At 46.8% G+C, this 15613-nt stretch overlaps 3 protein-coding genes across 3 annotated transcripts; 1 reads left to right on the top strand and 2 right to left on the bottom strand.

The window, feature by feature from the left end:
- Positions 1-1412: 1412 nt before the first annotated feature.
- J4E93_005549 (uncharacterized protein) lies at positions 1413-3443 on the bottom strand (the record flags this gene model as incomplete). Its single annotated transcript, XM_049343469.1, has 5 exons — positions 1413-2029; positions 2084-2514; positions 2562-2812; positions 2864-3153; positions 3245-3443. 5 exons carry the CDS (start codon positions 3441-3443, stop codon positions 1413-1415), a joined length of 1788 nt encoding a protein of 595 aa, XP_049199562.1.
- A 2024-nt stretch (positions 3444-5467) lies between these two features.
- Positions 5468-6832, top strand: J4E93_005550 (uncharacterized protein; the record flags this gene model as incomplete). Its single annotated transcript, XM_049343470.1, has 2 exons — positions 5468-6008; positions 6057-6832. 2 exons carry the CDS (start codon positions 5468-5470, stop codon positions 6830-6832), a joined length of 1317 nt encoding a protein of 438 aa, XP_049199563.1.
- Positions 6833-7960: 1128 nt separating this feature from the next.
- On the bottom strand, positions 7961-10792 carry J4E93_005551 (uncharacterized protein; the record flags this gene model as incomplete). The annotated part of the gene is made up of 2 exons (XM_049343471.1): positions 7961-10488; positions 10537-10792. The coding sequence occupies 2 exons, from the start codon at positions 10790-10792 to the stop codon at positions 7961-7963; spliced, it is 2784 nt and encodes a 927-aa protein (XP_049199564.1).
- Between the last annotated feature and the right edge of the window lie 4821 nt (positions 10793-15613).

Raw genomic sequence — 15613 nt, forward strand, 5'->3', positions numbered from 1 at the left:
TGACCGACTCAACAAAGCATGTGGGCTCAAGCCCTTATTCTCTTCAATGTCCTCGGGACTCCCTTGTCCTATGGAACGACGCTGGAACACCATTTTACAACGGTATTCCCTACACGTTCAATGCTTGAACTAGCCATGATACCGAGTCTACAACTGCTCTTCCTCTTCGCCTCGCCGTTGCCAGTCGGGTGTCTATACCTTTGCATACTCGACTCCAGTTCCCGACCGTGGGGCTGGAGAGTGCTGTTTGGAGCCGGTATCATCATGGTCATTGCGGCACAGTTCTCATTGTATGCAACACAGAGTTATATCGCAGTCTTGCTACTCCAAGGTCCAGTTCTAGGTACCGCACTGGGTGCTTGTTTTACGCTCAGCAGTCTAGTCCTCGCAGGCCACTACAAAAACGACGTCCCGCTCGTGTCCGTACAATCAGGTTTCGCCGGCTTCGCAGGCGCAGTCGTATATACCGTCTTAACCAGATTTGCCTACGAAAGTAGTGAAGCCGGTAACGCAGCGCGCGTCCATCTCTACACCGGCGCCGTAATGTCTGCCACACTACTCACCGCATTCCTCCTCCTCACACGCCTCGATCCCCAGAAAGAGAGAGACTGGCCATCCACCCACCCCCTCCATCTCCAGATGCCCAAACACTTCCTCGTCGATTTAAAGGGTGGTGGAATGTGGTTTCTCATCGGCTACATGCTAGTCTTCTCAGGAATCCTCGTTTTACCCTTTTACAGCATCCTCCTCCTCACCCAACCCCCTGGCCTCTTTTTCCCAGACACAGCAACGTACGGTGTCCTTGCTATGTTGAGTGTTGCTGCTATCTCAGGCTCCGCTGTTGCCAATATACATGCGTTGAGGCGGGTTGGGCCGGTGAATATGTTTGTTGCTGCGGCGGTGCTGGGGGGTGCGGTTTGTCTTGCGCCTGTTTTCTATACAGGGCTTTATGTTGTACTTCCTCTTGTCGCGCTGTATGGGGTTGCGCTTGGGGCGGTGTTTTCGCTGCATATGGTTGTTGCGGCGAGTTTTCTTAGTAGGAAGGTTGGAGTGAGGTGGGAGGATGATATGCCGGCGAGGGTTGCGGTTGGTATGGTGTTGGCGGGGTTGGCTGCTTTTGGTGGTGTTTTTGGGGCTGCGGCGTTGATTGAAGGGAGTGAGCAGGGTGGTAGGATTGCGCTGAAGGTGGCGGGTGCGTGTATGATTGGTGGTGGTGTTTTGATTGGGTTCGCGAGGTTGTGGCGGTGGAAGACATTTTTCTATGCCGTCTAGAGATTGTGATGCATTTTTGAGGGCTGTCAAGAGTCGTGGCATTATGTTATGTACTGAATTTTTATTGATGCTTATGTCTAGCAACCGGGGTATCAAATTATGTTATTAAGTATCGCCGTCCCATCCTCTTCACGCAAGCATTATGCGCAGAGAAACTTGCGCATCCAAGCATTGCCCTTTTCCTCATCCGCATCCCTAGTCAACTGACTATTCGCGCGCGAAACATTGACAAACTTCGGCCATGTGTTGGTGAGAACAAGGTACTTGATCTCCTTCTCGGCAGCATCAAACACCAGCTCGTTGAACGCGTCCGGAACCTCAACATCGGCAACAGACTCGTCATCGTACAGCTCACCCATGCGGGATACAGCCTTAAGGTTTGCGCGTCCGAGCTTGTCGAGGCTAATGGCGTTGGAAGAGATGTGGTTGCTTTTGTCGGAGGTGTTGATGGGCAGATCGGAGGCGTCATCGGGCATAACGCTGTCGAAGGGTGTGGCGTCGCTGACGGAAGACGACTCAGATTTGCGGCGACGGCCGAATAGGAGGTTTGCGGTCCTCTCGAAAACCATGTGGAGGAGCTTCATCTCTTTGGATGAAATGTTGATAGGAAATTCGGAAAACTCGAGGGAAATGAAATGAGCGTAGATGCGCGTCGCGGCGAGGAACTGCCTGCGGCGGTGTTCGGCTATGGATGATTTGGGTGAGAACCAGTAGAGGCGCCAGTCGGCGACGTGGGTGAGGAAGCTGACGTTTTCGCCTGTTGATTGCAATTAGTATACGTTCGTGCAGTAGTTACCTGCGAAAGACTTACCAGAGAAATCCTTCAAAGCAGCAAACTGGAGCAGTGGCATGGCATTGGTCCTGAGTGCGTTCTCTAGGGCAGTCATGGTCAGGATGTCGGACTTTTGCGAGTCGAATGACTGGAATGACTGGTTGCCGATGCTGACCTCCCCGCCAGACTTGAGTGTGGTCGTGTTCGAGTATTCACTGGTGCTCTTGACGTCGATGGAGGCTGCGTCCAAGCCTGCCGATTTCTGGCGAGCTTCCCAGTTTGCGATTGCGTCGAGAGTCTCTTGGCGGAGTTTGTTGCCTTTGAGTACGTCGAGGATAGGGAAGCCGATGCTGGAGATCTCCATGATGCAGAAGCAGACCGAGAACCACACTGGTGGAGGGAAAACGGCGTTCATGGGAGCAAATGCGGGAGTGTAGAGACCGATGAGCCAGAGCGGAGATGCGGGAAGCCTGCGGGAGTCAGTGACGAACGCGAACAAGCAATTCTTAGTACATACCCAGCAACGCAGCAGATCATAGTCTGCAGACGCCAACCGTGCACATCGCGGATGCCGCGAGACTTGAAGAGAATCCAAGGCGCGTATACCCACGACCAGAATAGCTGCCACACGATCGACAGCCACCATTCCCAACCCTTGCTGCACTTCATGCGCACTTCCATGCCAGTGCCTACAACGGTGTAATCGATGATACCAAAGCCACTGTGGAACTTGCGGGATGCGAAGTAGACAAAGAGAGTAAGGGCCATCTATCCAGTGGGTTAGCGCACAGTTGGGTAGTGCCTGAATGAGTTGCTCACCTGTACAGCCATGCCAATGCCAATGAAGATCAATGTCCGCTCGATGTTGTCGGCGCGCTCCATTCCGTTCATGATCCTCTTCCAGCGGCTGTTGACGACCTCTTGAGCCTTCTTCTCGTCGATGGGCTCATGGTCTTTCAACGAGCTCATACGGGCAAAGTGCTTCTGGCGAGCGGCAAGGTGCAAGAACTGACTGTTCGAGGCATGGAACAAGGCCATTCCTAAGGGAACAAGGATGGACATCGCCCAGAACTCGACCGAGCAAGGAAAGACTGCGCCGAATGGGTAGGCTAAAGGTGTTCAAGTCAGCACATGCTTGATGTCGGCAGATCCACGTGATGCAAAAGCATGTTTGGGTGTAGTAGGTGTGGGCGTACGTACAGAGCGTGCAGAGGGCGCCGTAGATGTGGAGGACGGAAACACCAGCGAACAAAAGCGGCAGCCTTCGCATACGCAGCGATGGGTGTTGACGATGAGTCCATAGGAAAGCGAAACCGGACAACAGTGAGAGATTCCAAACAATGAAGATGGTAATGTACGTCCAGCCAACGCCGTCAAGGACAAGGAGTGGGTTGACCATGGTGTCAGTAGGAGAATGTTCAAAGAGCGTGATGAGTACTGAAGCTCGTTCGACGACACTGGTATCGTGAAGTTGGCAGACGCCTCCAACCTTATACAGACCGCCTCAGGCGTTGGAAGTTAATGAAAGTATCGGCGAGACGACAGGGCAAGAGGGTTCGCGGCATGGTGCAGGGTGCGAAGATCGACATTCTCTCCCGAAGATTCATCTTGGACGCGGGAGATGTGCCAGGGTGCGCGATGTCGATAAAGTTGTCAGTGTGCACCTGTCAGCAAACGATGTGCCGCTAGCTTCCACCGGATCGCAAGCCATTGTCGGATGCGGCTTCGCTCTATGCTGAAAAGGCTAGTCTACGATCTGTCAACTGGGCATCCTGGAGAATCCCGTGGATCGTCATTTAATCGCCCAATACCCCAGGATCACATCCCTTCCAGATGATGCGTCCTTGCATTCGTACGGTTGGGCGTGAAACACCTGGTTGGTGTGCCCGATGTTTTGTTTTTCTGCTCAGATGCCGACTTCTCGGAGAGATTGACGCCCTGCATACACGATTGTCGCGCGGAGAAAGGGTAACACAGCCACATCAAGGCTGCGAATTCTGTCCTCGCTCTGGTTGCCATTCCGCGCGGTCGCGTCGATCCCAGGAACATGAGTTCGCCGACCTCTAACCGAGCCAGAACGCCGACGTTTCTGAACGACCTATGCCGAATGGCTACTTACACTCGTCATCAGTATGACTCGCCTCCTTACAGCTGGCTCAGCCTGGCTGGCGTCCTCTATCCGGGTGCGCGGGTGTCCGGCCACGATGATTTTCACGGCAGGGCTCTCTTGTCACTTGGTCCAAGCGCCGAATCACACCAATGCCGCTGTCGCGCAGCGTCTTCTGCTGTAGTTCCTGACGATCTTAAGCAATCCGATATAACGATAGAGCCAGCCTATGGAGAATGGGGCGCGGATGCCAATGATTCAATAGTCGAGTTGATAAAGCGATTAGCTAAAGGCCACAACCGACTTAGATGATCGTCAGGGACAGCGAGCGTTTCCTTAAGCACGTAATCGATTGACGTCCTGTCAGTATGCAAGACGGCACTTGAGCACGTGTGTGTAGTTATGTCGAACCGAGCTGCTGAACGTAATTCGGCACGATAGGGTCAGGAGAAGCGCCGTTCCGTGAGACCAGGCTATCCAGCCTCGTATCAAGGCACTTTGAATGAGGCGACAAGAATCATGGCTGTTCAGCAGCGGACAGGCTTCAGAGATTTCAAGCATCCGCTCACATGACCCCAGGCGGTTGGTCTGTAGGCAGGGGAGGGAGCGGTACGTCGGTTGCGAGCCTCGAAGGACGCCAAGTGGTCCAGACTCTTTGGTTCACTAACGAAGTGTGCAGGTTTCCTGAGCGTAGGTCCCGCTCGTATCCTCGACGGAGTTCATCGCTGAGAGTCTGCATGCGGGTAGGTCCTTCAGCTGCGGAGATGTTTGTTCCCGCGGTGTTGCTATTAGGCAGCTGCTCGCCTCTCGTGTACATAGCCACTATCGCCATGTGGTAGCATGGCAACATCCGCACCTGCAGTATGCCCGCTCAGGGGGCCTTGCGGTCCCAGTCTTTGATCCTGGTGCGCGGGAATAATGGAAAGGGAAGCTCCGGCGCTTTTAAGGGTTTATACGTTACGGTGACTGCTCAGCCATTGAGTAGTCACTTCAGGCCGATACATTGAATTTGCTAAACATCGTCGCTGAGCATGCTTGCTAAGACATTGGCAGAGATGCGTGTCTGTGAGTGAGGCAAAGAGCATCAGTGACTCCGGGCATAGCGTGGTGTTTCGTTGAGCAAGTGTCGAGGAGGGGGAAATTGGGCACGAGTGCAGAAGAGGAGAGGCGTCGGCGTTTCGTGTTTCGCATGTTGCATGACGGCAGTCTCGCCCCGCGCAAGTGGGGCATGACTCGCGCTATGGGATTTTCTCCCCGCCATGCCTTCGCGTCACTCTTGGGCTTACGCACACCACGCCCAGACATCCCGCCCGAATATGCCGCCCTCGCCCTGCGCACTGTGCAAGGTGAATCGGGCACTCATACTGCGCCCCAAAGACCACTCCAAGCTGTGCAAGACGTGCTTTATCTCGGTCTTCGAGACGGAAATCCACCACACCATCATCACAAATTCCCTCTTCCAACGCGGCGAAAAGGTTGCCATCGGCGCATCCGGTGGTAAGGACAGCACTGTTCTCGCTTCTGTCCTCAAGACGCTCAATGAGCGCTACGACTATGGCCTTGATCTCATTCTCCTGTCAATCGACGAGGGGATCAAAGGTTACCGAGATGATAGTCTGGAGACAGTGAAGAGGAACGCGGAGCAGTATAGCATGGACTTGACCATCTTGGGATATGCAGAGCTGTACGGGTGGACAATGGATCAAGTGGTGGAGCAGGTGGGCAAGAAGGGCAACTGCACTTACTGTGGCGTCTTCAGGCGGCAAGCGCTCGATCGTGGGGCGTCGAGGCTTGGAGTCAAGCATGTGGTGACAGGACACAATGCGGATGATGTCGCTGAGACGGTCCTAATGAACTGTAAGCAGTCCTATCCAACATTCAATTATAGAAAACTAACTAGAGTAGTGCTCAGAGGCGATCTGCCCCGTCTGTCGCGTACCACTTCCATCATCACATCCACGCCCTCCGCTTCGTCTGACCCCGCCTCGAATACCAATATCAAGCGTAGCAAGCCTCTAAAGTACGCATACGAGAAGGAGATCGTCCTTTACGCCCACCACAAGAGCCTCGACTACTTCAGCACAGAATGCATATACTCGCCTGAAGCCTTCCGTGGCAGTGCACGTGCTCTAATCAAGAATCTCGAGAGAGTGCGGCCCAGCGCCATCCTCGATGTGGTCAGAAGCGGCGAGGATATGGCAAAGCTAGTGCCGGGTAGCGATGAAGGCTGCGGAGGTGCTTGCGCGAGCAGTGTGCCTGTGGCTGAAGAGGAGGAAGGCGGATGCGGAAGTGCCCAAGGGCGCAGCACAGGTGGCGAGATGGCTAGCGTCGAGGCCCAACTCAGGCAGAACGAAGCAGCCGTCGACGGCAACCTCGAGACTGAGATCACCACCAAGAGTGTCGATGGAAGTGGGCAGCAGAGCAACGGCGCGGTACCACTAGCGAACGGAAAGAAGGTCAAGAAGGGCTTCACACCCAAGAAGTCGAGCAAGCAGGTCATGGGCCAGTGCAAGAAGTGCGGATACCTCTCGAGCCAGGAAGTCTGCAAGGCCTGCGTCTTGCTCGAAGGACTCAACAAGGCGCGTCCGAAGAACAAGATCGAAGTCGGCTACGAGGTTCAAGATGTTAGCCTGAACAGCGTTCGAGACGAGCTTGAGGCAACGACGATAGGAGGAGAGTGAGGAAACCGCCAACGAAGCATACTACGACTACGCCTGTCGCGCAAGTTGCCATCACGGCATCAGTTCGGCCCCAAGAATCGACCGACACGTTCACGATCAGAGGGACAAGTCTATGCGACAACACACCGATAGCTCTGCACAACACCAACGTCATGAATGCGGGAGTGCTTCCCCCTCAATGGGTCGGCACATCTTGGGTAACCTTCAGACCGAAGCCTCGGTCGACATGGTCGGTGTGCGCTACAAGAGCTCGTGGTTGAAAGGTCGGTGAGACAACCCCGGGCGATGGCAGCGTGACCTGTCAGGCCAAGACCGGTGTCTCAGTCACACGAGAGTCAACACTCCACTACCCCGCACGAATGATCTCGCACCCGCACCCGCCCCGTCTCACCTCGAGCTGTGACCATACTTAATTTGCACGACATCGGTGCGGTTGCATTCGGGCTTGGTGGGTGCGTGGTACGTACCAATCTTGGGTTGTACCTTTGTGCTTCTTGTGCTGCAGTGTTGCGGCGTGTCATCAAACCCTCATACCAGCGTATTTCCAACTTCCAGCACGTGTCTTGAATACAGGCAATAAGTTGTAATAACTCGGTATCCGTCGTAATCCTGACGAGTACCGAATTATTACACCTTATTGCCTCCTGACGAACTTCTATTTGGGAATTCTTTTGAGGACACGATGAGACGATCCATCAATACGGTAACGTACGATGATCAAGATCAAGTGTCGAGTTGGTGTTGCAAGCCGATGAATTCAGAATACGTGCTGTAATATCGGAGATGTGTCGGTCTGAAGATCTGATGGCATGGCGGTCATGCTGGAAGCTTTAGAAAGCATATTGCAATAGTATAAGAACAAATGTATTGATAAGAAAGTAAAGAATAAAGAGTCGCCCTCCAAGAGCCCTCCCATGGTATCTCAAGAACCCATTCCCTGAATACAATCCCATACACACATCCAATCAAACACCCGTGAACGCCATGTCTACATGCAAACCGCTTGCAATGAAATCCGTTCCAACCCTATATCCAACTACACAACAAGATGCCACCTCTTCCGCATAGCTAAAGCCGTAAATGAACCGTAGATGTTAAAGATCAAACACACACTCAGTCGTCCTAGTCTTACAACTCGAACGAGAACTCGCCATCCATCTTCCACGGGCCATCAACCGTAACGGCACCCTTCTCACTGTCAAAGTTGCCAGTCGCACCAGCCTTACCCTGGCCCAGCACAACGACCTTGGCAACAGTAATGCTCTCCTCATTCGCGCCAGCGTAGCTAAAAGAGCCCGTAGCGCTGAACTTGGCGCCGTCGTACGAAAAGGAGATTTCGCTCATAGCAGGCTGATTCAGACTCTCGCCGTCATCAAGGTACAGCCGTCCCGTCGCCTTGCCATCCGCATCCGGCGCAACGATGATCAAGAAGTCTTCTTTGCGCAGCGCCTTTGTGGTATTCGCGCTGTTGACACGCTGGGGCACGATGGAGCCACCGCGGATATGCACGGGGATGTCGCTGTAGCCTAGGTTGCTAACCGTTACGTTCTTGCCCTCGCCTTCGACCTTGGCGTAGGTCCAGTAGTCGTAGAAGGTGTCTTGCGGCAGGTAGAAAGTGACCGTGTCGGAGTAATCTGTTACAACGGGCGAGATGAGCAGGGCGTCGCCGTAGAACCATTGCAGGTCGATGCCAAAGGTGTTTGCGTCTTCGGGGTAGAGGAAGAAGAGGGGGTTGATCATGGGCGTGCCTTCTTTGGTTTGGTAGTACAGGCCCGTGTAGATGTAATCGAGCAGCTTGTAACGCGTGTCGATGGCCCGCTTCGCGGCATCGGCGACAACGTCCCAAAGGTAGAATTCTTGGTGGATGGCGCTGATTTCCGCGTGGTTGCGGTAGAAGGGCTGGAAGGCGCCGAGAGTGGCCCAGCGGGCGCACATGTATTGGTCTGCGTTGCCGTTGAAGCCGCATACGTCGGAGCCGACCATGGGCATTTGGTGCATGGAGACGAAGGATAGCATTTGGCGGATCGAGATGCGGTAGTCGTCCCAGGCGGAGAAGTTGTCGCCGAACCAGTGGGCTACCTTGCGGCCGGTACCCGCGAAGGTGGAGCGGGTGAGCACGAAGGGACGAAGGGCTGGACGGCGGGCGAGCATGGACTCGCGGGTCGTGGATGCCATCATGTTGCCGTAGAGGTTGTGCGTGTCGTACTGCCAGCTTCCGTCATAGTTGGTTGTGTTCATGGGGATGGTTTGGCGCGAAATATCACCTAGATGGCTGTTGATCTGATACGCGGGCTTGAACCATTCGCGGTCGGGGAAACCCTTCATACTACTCGGGCTATCGTAGATCTGGCGAGCAGGTAGAGACTGGAAACCGCGAGCTTCAACAGAATCTGGGCGTGGTGCAGAGTTGGGCTCTACATCACGGGCCTTGTTACTGTAACCCGGCTGGAAAGACTCTGGGAAGCCAGGAATTGGGCGGCCGGTGTTGGGTCGTGGCGCATTGGCAGGGTGAGGAGGAATGTTGTCGTCGATGGTTTGCTGGCGAGGGTTGCAGGTTGTGACATCGTGACAGAAGTTGGAGGCCTCGTTCATGTCGACCCAGATACCATCGATATCGATACCTGACTCGGGGTTGAACTGAATGTTCATTTCCTCAGTCCACCACTTCTCCGTGTTGGGGTGGAACCAGTCAGGCCATGCGACTTCACCGGGCCACTGAATTCCGAGCATGTCGGAGCCATCGGCGGCCTTCAAGAAGACGTCCATGTCGTGTCCCTTCTTGTAGCTGAGGTACTGACCGCCGACGGCGTGAACGCCCGGGTCGAGAATTAGAATGTATCGCTGATCGCGCGAGTGGAGTGTTTGCACAAGCTCACGCATCTTGGAGAGGGGGAAGCGCTCGGGGTCAACCGTGAAGTCCTCGCGAAGATACATGTAGTCGATATCGGTCCACATGACCTCAAGGGGAATTCCAGCAGTCGAGTAGTTGCCGACGACTTCAGCGACCATGTTGACGTCCCAGTAGCCGTACTTGCATTGGTGGAATCCAAAGGTCCAGTATGGGTACATGGCGGAGTAGCCCGCTATATCAGCATACTGCTTCGAAACCTCGGCTGGCTTGCTACCGGCCATGAAGTACAAATCGATGACACCACCGATGGTGTTGTACTCAAGGTACTGGCCGTCATCGGCCTTCTTCATTTCGACTTGCATTGGGCTGGAGTTGAGCATGAAGACACCATGGGTGCCCTTGTCGCCACGGTGGTCGAAGTAGACAGGGTGGGTTCCGTACAGGTTGGCATTCCTGGGAATCTGGGGAGACTCCGCGTTCAGCAAGACACGCTCGTAGTTCTCCGCATTGAAGCGGAACGCGTCGCTGTGCTCACCAAGGCCGTAGAGGTTGGGGTTATCGGGCAGCTTAGTGCGAAGGCGGACATACTGCTTCTCGAAAACCAGTGGCACAGTGCCAATGTCGAACAAAACCTCGCCGTTGTCCCTGCGCGTCACATCGAAAGAGAATGGACTTTCCTTGAGACCAAATTTAAGCGCCAGGTTTGCACCGCCGGGCCTCTCGTGTTTGGGGCGTGGGAACACCTCTTCAGATACTTGGTAGACTTGCTCAGCGGCATCGTAGATCTTGACATGTAGACGGTCGTCTATTAGATGTTAGTAAGCGTGTCCAAAGTGAAGATGTTGATACTTACTAGTTTGGTACTCAACTAGCAACTTCAAGTCCTTGATGTCATCGCTGTATGCGTTGCACGCATCTCCAGAAAGGGTAAGGTCGGCAGTCAAAGTGTCCCCGTTCTCGACTACGTTTGAGGCGGTGTAGCCAGGGCAAGCATCAACTGCGGCCCTGCGAGTGAGAAAACTCGCGACATCGGCAGGGTCTGGCGATACAGGAGCCGCGTATGTGAGGCTCGAACAGGCGGCAAGCCCGAGCAGAATAATATTGATCATAACGATGTTTATCAATATTACCCAAGGGTGGAGAAGCGTTCGGGGAAGAAAGAGGAAGAGTAAGGCCCGTTTGCCCAAGAATATATACGTGGGGAAGACCTGCGTGGAAGGGCCGTGCCAACATTCACGATATCGGTAGCCAAGGGTAATTCTGAGACCACAGTCACCGCTTGACCCACAATATGCTCTTTTCGGCCTGTGTTGGGCCACCTGATGTCTACCTGGGGAGGGTATTCATTGCTAAAGCACAATGACGCGACGAACGGTAGTATTATTCCCTCCGTTGAAGTGAATGTGGGGAATAACAGTTGTCATGCAGCAAACCGGTCTGGGCCAGGTACCTGCAGGATTGACCCATTTATACTGCAACAAACCAGACATCCCGGCGAGGGTTGTACATCGGCGCGTACACGATACAAAAAAGCATGTTGTTTGTTTGGATGCTAGCATCTCGCTAGGAAATGACGGATCGACAAATCGTGGCCAGGACCGGAAGTCCGGCCACCACCAAGGGAGGGTCCGGGGTAGTGCTCAGTTGGGCGAATACTCTTCCTGGAGTGCATCGCCACACTTTCCGCTCGGTGCACGCATGCCTGCCAATAGATGCGCGCTGCCCAGGTGTGCCTGCGGACCCCGAGTGCGATCGTCATATTTGCGGGCGGCCTGGCTAGGAGGATGCCCCCGTGACGGCCAAGACACCATCGCGGTCAACAACAGGAAGGACACAAGAAATTCGCTCATGAAGAAAGTGTCGCGAGGCCCGCTACTCAAACATCTGAGGTGTCTTCGTGACGTCGGGAGTCTTGATCAGATCAGTTGTAAGGCTCGCGTGGACTGCGGGGGCGCCTCTTCCGCGCTAAGCCTTTTAGCGCGCTGTGGAGTGCCGTCACCTGGACTCAAAGTCAAGTAACGGCATCTTACTCTTCTATCCTTGTAGGCTCGCGCTTAAATTTAAAGTCTTTTTATAAGAAACTTTAGGTGTATACATTAGTAAGTTAGTAAGTTAATAACTATAGTTTACTAAAGCTATTTATTAGAATAGTTATTTCTATATTTAACTATAGTAGCTAAGAATAACTCTATAATAAATACGTAATAAGTAGTTTTAATAAGTTTTATAATAGCTTATATAGAACTAAAGTTAAAGCTTAAAGCTTTTATAAAAAGAGTACTTTTTATTACTACTTTTTTCTTTTCTTTATTATAATAATAAGTAATTAAAATCTTTCTTAAAATAATACTAAGTACTTAGCTTTTATAATAAGCTTAGCTTAGGTAAACTTATTTAACGCTATATACTTTAACTTCTCTCTTTAATAAAAGTTTATCTACTTTTTTACTTTATATATTAATTATTTTTATAGCTAAAAAAATAGTAAGTTACTTAGACTAGTAAAGCGCTTATATACACTTAATATATTTTTACTTTTATTTTAGACGCTTAAAAATAGTATATAATTTACTAAAGTATTAAAGTAAAGTTACTAATAATATTATAGTACTAGCTACTATAGCTTTATTACTATAGTTTTAGGTATATAGAAGTAGTAGTATTTACTTATTACTTAGTACTTAGTACTTAGTATTTAGGTTTATAATCTATTACGTTATTATAATATAGGTATAACTACGTAAATACTAATAATAATAATAATAATAATAACTTATCTTTTTCTCTTTTTTACTAATACACTTTGCTATTTTACTTATTATAGTAGTAGCTAGTAAGAAGCGCTAAGAGCTGCGCTGTACTCTAATTAGCTACATAGATTTTAGGTAGCTAGCTAGCTTACTTAAAATCTATAATACTAAAATTCCTGCGTAGACGCGTTCTGTTAGAAGCTCTTTAAGCTATGTTTTTATTTTAGCCTAACTCTATACTATTAGTAATATATAGTAAATATACTAATTATATACACTTATTTTTCTCTACTTACTACCTTTATAATATTACGTAGCTTCTACTTATAGGTGCCTATCTCTATAAAGCCTACTATAGATTACTTTAAACCTTTTATAACTCTAGACTTAGCTAAAGCCTTTATAGCTAAAATATAGAGAGACTCTAATTTCTAGCTACTATACTTATATAATAATTATTAGTACTTATAAAGCTTTAAAAACTACTTAAGTAATACGCGCGCTACTAAGTAAGAACTTTAGATCTCTATTACTAAGCGTAATAGAATTATCTACTACTAGAAGAAGTAACTTACTACTAACTAGAAGTAGATTACTTAGCTTAAAGTTAAGAAGTCTTACTTTACTACTACTATAAGCTCTACTATATAGACTCTTTATAAAGCTACTACTCTACCTCTTTAAGCTATAGCTAAAGCTTATATAAATAACCTAATAAAACTACTTATACTTACTACTTCTTTATATTCTAGAACTACTAGCCTTAGTAAGAAGATACTTAACCTAAAGAAGTTTAATAGAACTTATAGTAACTTTTAGTAGTTTATTTAATAAATATATAGTAAAATAAATGTAAACGCTAACTATTTCTTATTAGCTACTAACTAAATAACTTATATTATAGGCTACCTTATAGGCAGCGCGTACGCGCTAATACTACTTAAGATCTAATATAGTATCTCTTAGTTTATTAACTACCTATAAATACTAGAATACTTAGAGTAAGCGTTTAGAGACCTAGATTATACCTAGAATACTTAAAATAAGCTTTTCTAACTATAGTAGAAAAACTTTAATTTTAGTACCTACTTCTCTAAATTTTAGTAACTAGCTCTAGAGAGAGATATACTAAAAAGTATACTTATACTCTTACTATTTTAAGAAATATTCTAGAAATTATAAAATATACTACTTTATAACTTAGCTCTATTTTAAAAGTTCTCTACTTATACTAGCTACTTATAGAAGCTTAATAACTATTACTAATAGTACTAGTAGTAGGTTGCCTATAACTACTAGGCCTTACTTATTAGAACTCTTTTAGTAAGCTATACCTCTACTATAAAGCTTACTTCTAGCTTAGATACGTAGAATAGATAAGTAAACTCTTTCTACTTAGTAGCGCTAAATACTATACTTATATATAAACTTATAGACCTTAGCTTATAAAAGACCTCTATACTAAATAGCTACTAAGAGAAAAGTAAGTATTTTTACTATAGCTTAAAGAGCTATTAAGTAGTGCACTACTTAGAACTTAATATCTACCTCTTTATACTTTACTAATTCTTTAGTCTTTCTACTACTTACTAGTCTCTTTATATATTCTTACTCTAGATTACTTACTCTATTAGCTCTCTACATTCTTCTACTTACTAAATAGCTAGCTTACTATTTAGCCTAAGCTATCTATTAAATAGAATAAGTCTAAACTAAGTTATATTTAAGCTCTAAAGTTATATAACTAAAGCTAGTAGCTCTTAGTTTACCTCTTTAAAGTATTTATTAAGAGACTCTTAGTATATAAGAAAAGTAACTAAAAGTCTAATATAATAATTCTATCTATCTTACTAGAGATAGAAGAGAAAATAATACTAATATATATAATAATAAACTCTAGTATAGAGAGTAAGAGGTTTATAGACTAAAGCTAGGCTAAAAGCTATAAGCTACCTTTATAAAAACTAAAGAATCTTTTTAGTATTATAATATTTAATAGAGACTTATTAGAGTAGAGTACTATTACGCACTATATTAAAGCTACTATAAAGATAGAAGACTATACAGAAACTATCTACCTAAATATAATATAGCTAGCGCACTACTCTATAATTCTTAGAATACTTTAGCTAAAATAGTATAATCTAAGAATTAGCTTTACTAGCTATACTCTAATGTTTAAAAGTAAATACTACTAGAGATACTATAATATTCTAGAGAAACTAAATAAAATCTACACTCTATACTAAGTCTTACTTAAGTTCTACTCTATTAATTTACTAAACTACCTAAAACTGCTATAGAACTAAGATATTATAAAAGTATTACTTAAAGCCTATACTATGTATACGTAAAGAAACTACTATATATTTATAGTTACTATTAAATAGATTAACTTTTATTTATTCTAAGCTAACTAAACTAAACTACTAAACTCTAAAACTCTGCTACTACCTAAGATAAGAGACTTTTAGAATATCTTTTTACCTAAGAAGGTAGAGAAGCTTCTACTATACTACTTATATAACTATAATATTTACTTACTAAAGAGTAAGACTCTACTCTTTAGACTACTATACCTAATATTCTAAGAAGAACTTAAAGCTTTAAAGAAATAGCTTAAAGAGAATCTCTAGAAGAGGTTTATTTAGCTAAGCTCTTTACTTACTACTTTACTTATTTTATTTATTAAGAAATCTAATAGAGGCCTCTAGTTCTATATAGACTACTAGAGGTTAAATAATATATTTATAAAAGACTACTACCTACTTTTACTTATAAAGAAAAGTCTAAATAATTTAAAAGAAATAAAGTACTTCTCTAAGATTAATATTATTACTACCTTTAATAATATACGTATAAAGAAAGACTAGAAGTATTTAACTATGTTCTAAACTTAATTTAGCCTATATAAGAGCTTAGTAATACTATTTAGCTTATTAAGAGTACTAGCTACTTTTTAGAGATTTATTAATAATACTCTAAGAGAATACTTAGATATTTTCTATACTACTTACCTAGATAATATTCTAATTTATAGCTAAACCTAAGAAGAATATAAGAACTACTTATAACTAGTACTTACTACTCTATAAAAAGCTAAGTTATACACTAAAATCTAGAAGTGTAAATTCTTTAAAAAAGAGATAATATTTCTTAGCGTTATTATAGAACGCAAAA

The sequence above is a fragment of the Alternaria ventricosa genome, assembly GCF_023758065.1.
Source record: "Alternaria ventricosa strain BMP 2768 chromosome Unknown scaffold_8, whole genome shotgun sequence".
NCBI classification, from domain to species: domain Eukaryota; kingdom Fungi; phylum Ascomycota; class Dothideomycetes; order Pleosporales; family Pleosporaceae; genus Alternaria; species Alternaria ventricosa.